The 7,820-nt window shown below is 39.8% G+C and overlaps 1 protein-coding gene across 1 annotated transcript in view; it reads left to right on the top strand.

Moving 5' to 3' along the window:
- DENND4C (DENN/MADD domain containing 4C) overlaps positions 1-7,820 on the top strand; it is a 65,435-nt gene that overhangs the window by 3,175 nt on the left and 54,440 nt on the right. Inside the window, exons 3-5 of the mRNA XM_006881280.1 lie at positions 572-641; positions 2,166-2,335; positions 7,484-7,722. Of these exons, the coding sequence (XP_006881342.1) occupies positions 572-641; positions 2,166-2,335; positions 7,484-7,722 (479 nt within the window). The remainder of the gene's footprint in view (positions 1-571; positions 642-2,165; positions 2,336-7,483; positions 7,723-7,820) is intronic.

Below are 7,820 nucleotides of genomic sequence, written 5' to 3'. Positions count from 1 at the left end.
AGCTTCTCTAGCCATTCGTTTGTTGATGGGCACTTAGGTTGTTTCCAACTCCTTGCTATTGTGAACAAAGCTGCAATGAACATGGGTGTGCATTATCATGTACATTTGAGTTACAAGTTTATAATACTGAAGACTGATTTCTTTTGAAAAATATCTTCACATCGCCCTAATACTAGCTTTCATCTGGCGTGTGGGCAGGAATGACAGATGCACTCCATGACTACAAAGTCTAGCACCCAAATGACCTAGACACTTCAATGTTCGCTCCCCTTTGCGATGTCTCTCTCAAATAGAGATATTTATTCTCTAGGTGGTTCAGAATTGTAAACTTTTAAAAATTGCTTTATGTTACTATAATTTTTGTAGCAGTGTTTTTCTGTTGTTCCTTTCTTTACTCTTAGTTTTCTGTTTTCCTCCATGCTTTGTTATAGTTTACATTGTATAGTTTGTTACAGAAACATGTGTTTTAAATAGACTCCCCTGAGTAAAAAATAAGGATCTCTAGAAGACAGTCAACAAACTAAATTTCTTTTGGCTCTTCTGTTTTACTAACTGAATTTCTGTTTTACAGTGGGGTTCCAGTGTGTTTCTGTGTTATAAGAAGTCTGTTCCTACTTCTAATGCGATAGCATATAAAGCTGGTGAGTACATTTTTTAAAAGTGTAGTTATTGGTGCATATTAGAAGATTATGTAGCCATTTTTATGTAGTTGGTGAATTAATCTGTCCATAAAATTGAATTTTCTGTGATTCTAAAATATGAAGGCATAAGTTTTCTTAAATACATGGACTCCAAGATACATTAATATCCCCTCCCTCCCCTTACACATGCAAATATACTCTTAATTACATTTGAATTTTCATTAAAAATGTGGAATAAACATTAAGCTTCTGGTCTGCACCAATAGATTTAACAAACCAGTGGAAAATTGCTCTGACTTTTTTTGTATCTTGGCAATCAGAAGGTGTCAAACTACATCTTTACTTCTTATATTTCCTTCTCTTCTGTGTGTCTGATTTGAAACCCCATGTTTCTTGCCATGAAAAGTGGACTTGCTTCCCTTCTCCCTTGTTGCAAAGAGTCTGCTGTTGTGGAGGTGAGAAGGGCCAGAGAAACTTTTCTGCCATGAAGTGTGTTTGAGAAATCTGTTGCCATATTCTTACAACACAGTAAAATGTTAAGGGCAGTAAAGATTTAAGCGTGACTTCTTCAGCCCACTGGTTTGGTGGGATTAAAATTGAACGTACAGGTGTGCTCCAGTTGAAAATAGAAATCGTACTGGACTACTACTGTGGGAAAAGCAGTGGTGTGCATTACTGAGTTTCATTGTACACAGGTCTTCTAAGTGGTATATCCCTGGTCTGTCCATTTGCTGTCCAGAGGTAACTCATGGTTGCTGTGATGCTGAACACTGTGACACTGATGTGTCAAATGTGATAATGGCTCCCCATGGTGGACAGTGTTTGGTGGAGCTTCCCGGTTAAAACAATTTTTGAAGCAGGAGTGGCATCCACTTCCAAAATGGCTTGCCTCCGGAAATTCTATGAACAGTGCTCAGGTCTTCCGTTCATAAGGTTGCTGTGAGTTGTCTACGACTCGATGGCACTTAACAACAACAACAAGTATAACTCAAAAAAATGAGGCAAATTCATGTCTGAAAAATTTTTGTCGTCATGAAGACATTCTAATGAAGAAAACCATTTCATTTACAATAAAATATATGTGGCAACTAACAATAAATTTTAAAATGAGATCTGTTCATACTGTTGTAATATGTTAATTTGTGTGATTCCTTAATTTTATGACCGGAAAGCAGATGTCATTTAAAAAAAATCTAGAAACAAGCTAACCACTAACTGAATCAAATTACTGAGATAGCCCATACTTGTTCCTGTATATTTCGTGTTATTCTCCCAAAGTGTTGATATTATGTGTAAGAAAATACATTGAGTGTCCCGTTGAATACATGTCTGTCAAAATTAATGCAAAATCTATGGGTTGAAAACATTCATTAAAAAGTTTTTTATAAAATGAGAAACAAATCTAGAATGTCACAATTAAATATATCTGAAATGTAGTATTAAATTCTCTTATCTGTACCATAAGCAATTTGTGTGAATGTTAACTATTTGTTAAAATGTATTGTCTTTTCTTTTCTCTAAAAGGTTTGCTTTTTAGATATCCAGAGGATGACTATGAGTCATTTCCCCTCTCAGAATCTGTACCTCTCTTCTGCCTTCCGATGGGAGCGACTATTGAGTGCTGGGATCCCCAAACCAAATACCCGCTTCCAGTATTTTCAACCTTTGTACTGACAGGTTCTTCTGCAGAAAAGGTATATATTTTTACCTCTTTGACCTGTTGTTTTCCCATGTTCTTACTCCAGAAATTAGGAGTATGTTTCATTTGAATGTGGGATATTTGGACCTGATAAATTTTTATTTAAATTTATATTCTCTAATGCATCAGGACAGTCTGCTGTCAGAAACCTCTTCAAAGTACTGAAAAGTAACAGTGTCAGTCTGGAGACTAAAGTGCAACTGATATAGGTTATGGCCTTTGCAATCACTTGCTATGCATCAGAAAACTAGACAATGTCTAGGGATGATAGAAAGAGAATTACTGCCTTTGAGAAGGGTATTGAATATACCATGGACTGCTAAGAGAAGTTCATCCTGGAGAGGGTGATGCCAGGCTGCTCCTTGGAGGCGAGGATTCTGAGACTTTGTCTGACATATGTTGGACATCTTGCTAGGAGGGACCAGTCCTTGGACAGGGACATCATGCTTGGGATGGTGGAGGGACAGCACAGGAGAAGACCCAGGATAAGATGGATTCACTCAGTGACTGGAGCAATGGGATTAGGTCTTTCAGAGACATTGAGATTGGCTCAGGACAGGGCAGGGTTTGTCACAGGTGACTTGGCACATAACACCACCACCAATGCATCAGGAATGCGTCCTATCTCCATATGTTTGCAGTCTGTATGAGGAACAAATAATTTTTAAGGCTGGACTTTATGAGGAGGAATGTGGCATCAGGATTGGTGGAAGACTCATCAACAACCTACATTAAACAAATGACACAGCCAATCTTGCTTGCTGAAAGCAAGGAAGACTTGAAGCGTTTGCTGCAGAAGGTCAAAGACTTCAGTTTGATTTAAAGCTCAACATCAAGAAGACAAAGATTCTCACCAGTGGGCCAGTTGGTAGTACCATGATAGATAGAGAAGAGATTGAGGTTGTTAACAGTTACAGCTTGCTCGACTCCACATTCATGAAATCAGAAGACAAATTGCACTGGGGAAATCTGTCAGGTACTTCTCCAAAGTGCTAAAGAGCAGCGATGTCAGTCTTGAGACTAAGGTGCACCTGATTAAGGCTATGGTCTTTACAATTACTTGCTATGCATCAGAGAGCTGGACAGTGACTAGAGATAACAGAAGAAGAATTGATGCCTTTGAGTTGTGGTGCTGGAGAATAGTATTGAGCATACCATGGACTTCCAAGAGAACAAACAAGTCTGTCCTAGAGAGAGTAAAACCAAGCTTCTTCTTGGAGACAAGGACTTTGAAGCTCTGTCTTATGTACTTTGGGCATGTGGCCAGAAAGGACCAGTGTCTGGAAAAGGATGCCATGCTTGGAAGGGTGGATAAGACGACCCCGGATGAGATGAAATGACACTGTAACTAGGGTAACAGGGGAGACAGACAGAGTTCTGAGCCTATTGTACATAGGGTTGCTCTGAGTCGCAGGCAGCTTGATGGCACATAACAACAGCAACGCTAACAGTGAGAACTAACAGTGATAAACAAGCATGTTCCCTGTAACTTGTACAGAAGCAAACACAAAACCTCTCTAGAAGAGACGTCCTCAAAACCTCAGCATCAGGAAAAGATTGTGGGGATAGTGAGAGGACCCAAGCACCAGAGAAAGGATCAGATACCATGGAAAACTGAGACCTTTAAAGGCCTTGGATTGAAGGATATTGCAAGTTATACATATAGTTAAAATATATAAAGTCCTAATGGAAGGACTCAGAACATCAAGGAAAGTACAGGACATTCAGAAGTGAATAAACAGAAAAGAATCATTGGGTGTCTAGAAATGAAAAACACAAAACATGTAAAAGAAGCTTAAGAATAGAGAAGGTAGAATCAGAAAGTCCAAGTTTTGTTGTTGATGTTTTTCAATACCACACGTAGCTTTATTTCACTGAAAGGGCCATAAGTACCGTCAAGAATATTGAAATTTAGCATTGAAATGTGTGACACTTTACCACACATTTAAGGGAAACTTTAAAATACATTCTCCAGGATAGGAGCTGAGCATCATATCTAACCAGTGTTTCTAACCCTGAGATAACTTAGCAAGTGAAATAATTATTAGTAGGAGCTGGTTTCTAAGGCTCTGTGTAAACATTACAGAAGCAGACTGCCAAATAGAGTACCTGGTAGAGTTGAACCTCTGACCTTTTGGTTAGCAACCTAGCACTCCTATTCAGATCAATAGGATTGAGGAAATCAGAGATGTTTGACTTCAGTTTATTGTAGGGATTTCAAACACCAACTTCATTTTCCAAGATGATGCCAGGCATGGAAATGTGTCTTGATGATCTGGTGTTTCTCTGGTAGAAATACCCCAAATAGAGGGCTTTAACAAACAGTATATTGAGTCATAATTTTAGAGGCTAGAAGTCCAAAATCAGGGCAGTGGATCTTGGGAAGGGAAGACGTTCTTCAGTCTCTCTGTTGGCTCTGTGGGAAGTCTTAGTCATTCATCTTCTCTTCGACCTTGGGGTTTCAGCATAGGAACTGCAAGTGCAAAGGACGTAATCCACTCTGGATCTTTTGTTGCGGTGATTGAAGATCCCCCTAAATACTGCTCACTTGGTCAGTTTCTATTATGTCCCAAAAGAAATTGACTCAAGATACAATCTGATTCTAAGGAAAGGGGCGGGGTGGGGGGAATCCCATAAAGATATACTGTAAAACTGTAAATTATATCCTGCCTCATATAATTGCCACTAATGGATCAATAATTGGCACTCTTGGTACCAGTAATCAGAAGAGCAAGAGATGCATTGCATCGAGCTTTTAAGGACCTTCCCAAAATACTGAAGAACATTGATGTCAGTTTGATGATTAAGGTGCACCAGATTCAAGCTGTGGTCCTTGCTGTTACTTAGTACATGTCTGAGAGTTGAACAGTGAATAAAGATGACAGAAAAAATGATGCCTTTGAGTTGTGGTGCTGGAGAAGAGTACTGAATACCCCAGGGACTGCCAAAGGAACAGACAGTTATGTCTTACATAAACTGCAGCCAAAAGTGCTCCTTGGAGGCAAAGATGGTGGAGCTTTTTCTCTCAGACTTTGGACATGCTGCTAGGGGAGGCTGTTTTTTGGAAAGGGACATCATGCTTGCAAAGGTGTGGAAGGCTGGTGAAAGATAGGAAGACCTCAGCAAGGATTGACATAGTGACTCTCGATGGACTCCAGTGTGTCAGAGATGATGAGGCTGTCATATGATAGGACACAGGGTCCAGGTCTCTTCATAGGGTCACTATGAGTCGTTCTCAACCCAGCGGCACCTAACAGCAACAGTCCTGGTTCATTAACATCATAGAGGATTCATAACACATCAAAACAAAAAAAAAATACTTGTGTAAGAATTAAGAATCATGGTGGCTAACTCTGGACTCACATTTTGAGGGCACAATTCGATATATAATGAGTGGAAAAACCTGTTAATATCCAGCCCTGGAGTTATCATTTCCCTGTGGAGGGATGTTTAGCAAACGCTGACAACACAGATTTCACTATCAAATCCTGGCCCTTGCTGGAGATAAGCCAGCTAAGTGTGAGATGCGGTTCCGGTTCCGGTTCTGCTGCAATGAATGAAATAAACTTCCCATTCTTTAGTTTGTTTGTTTTTTTTTTAAATTTAGGTTGTTTATTTTTCATTTCAGTGAACATCTACAGAGATTTAGTTTTAGTCACACCCTCAGGGCCATTCCTGCTGAGGGACACAACCGCTTTGAAGCCCCAGGCACTAATCATAAGGACCAAGGAAGGGGCACTTGGCTTCTAATACTGGAAACATTACAAAAAGATCAAAATTTTAAACCAAAGTGCTTTTGTTGTTGTTATATACCATTGAGTTGTCTGCAACTCATAGTGACCCTATATACAACAGCCCTAAAACCTGCTCTATTCTGTGCCAATCTTATTGTCTCCGGCACACTTACCTCCATTACCCCCGTCACCTAATCAGTCCATCTCATTGAGGGAATCTTCTTCTCCTGCACTGTCCCACCACCCTCCCAGCATGACATCCCTCTCCAAGGACTGAACCTGCCTTGCAACATGTCCAAAGTATATCAGACAAAGCTTCTGTTTACTTTATTCCTATTGAGGATTGATTTCCAGTTATGTTTCTGAAATATGATTGAAGTGAAAATATGGTAATCTTGGCACTGTCTTCTTGACAAAAAGAAGACGAAAAAGGGTCAATCAATAGGAAAATAGGTTCCTTTAAATATTTACTTCACTAGAGTCTTGACAGTGTGTCTGTCTGATTTGGTAGTTAGCTACTCTTTGACTTTTATATCTGATAAGGACTTCTAATTAACATATGTAGATGGTATTGCTTGACAGAGCAGAAACTAAAGCCACGAAAAGCTAAATTCCATTTGACTAAAAAATAAAAAATTATAGGCTACAGTTTTATGAGCCCCTTGTTTCAGAGTTGTAACACTGTTGCAGAGTGACGTAACACTGTTGCAGAGTGACGTTCTCAGCACTCTCATTGCCATCTTGTTAGAGCTGACCCTACACAACTGACTCTCCAGCAGGCTTTCTGGGGCTGAGAATCGCCTGGGAGGTAATAGCCCAGCTCTCCCCCACAAAGCTGCAGGTGGATTCGAACCCTGGGAGAAAGAATGAGCTGCCACTAGTTAGCAGCAGCACAACTCACTGATGGACCAGGTTAGCGATGTAAAAACTCACAGTGTGGTCAAATAAGAAAGTAAGTTGCAAGATGCTTTTTGGTGGATGTCTTTTGTTTAAGATACATGACAGCATAGTGGGTTAAGTGTTGGACTGCTAACTGAAAGGTAGGCAGTTCGAACCCACTAGGCAGTCCTCAGGAAACTTGAGGCCATTTATTCCTGGGAAGATTCTCAGTTTTGCAGACTTCCTGCAGGTATCCTGCACTGTTCTGTATGGTTGCTGGACATCAGAATTGACTGCAGGCAGCAAGTAAGTGGTTAAATGTGTAACTACAGTGGAAAAAAATTTAGAGCAATTTACGTTAAACTCTGGTTGATTTTAGGTTAGAATTTTGGGGGCTTTTATTTGTTTTCAATGTGTCTGTGTCATATATGTGTGTGTGTGTCACTCTGAGCAGATATTCCTTGTGAAGTAAGAGAAAATAACTTCTAAGAGCAAATGTACATTTTTTTGCCAATTCTTTTATTCTGTAGGTTTATGGAGCTGCCATCCAGTTTTATGAACCTTATTCTCGGGACCTTCTAACAGAAAAACAGCTTATGCAACTGGGCCTGGTGACGCCTGTAGAGAGAAAAATGGTCTCCAAATCCATCAATTCAAATAAATGCATTTGTTTACTCTCACATTGGCCTTTTTTTGAAGCTTTTAGAAAGTTTCTTATGTTTATCTACAAGCTTTCTGTGTCTGGACCACATCCTCTTCCCATTGAAAAGTATGTATAACAATTGAAAGAGCTGTCTAGGGGAGAAACCGGGTGTGCAACTCTTATGTTTCCTCATTTACCTGCTTTTTGACATGGGCAGCAGGGGT

Source organism: Elephantulus edwardii, unplaced genomic scaffold, assembly GCF_000299155.1.
Source record: "Elephantulus edwardii isolate Elephantulus edwardi_28Jun2011 unplaced genomic scaffold, EleEdw1.0 scaffold00014, whole genome shotgun sequence".
Lineage (NCBI taxonomy): Eukaryota > Metazoa > Chordata > Mammalia > Macroscelidea > Macroscelididae > Elephantulus > Elephantulus edwardii.
This window is presented reverse-complemented; position numbering and strand designations above follow the sequence as displayed.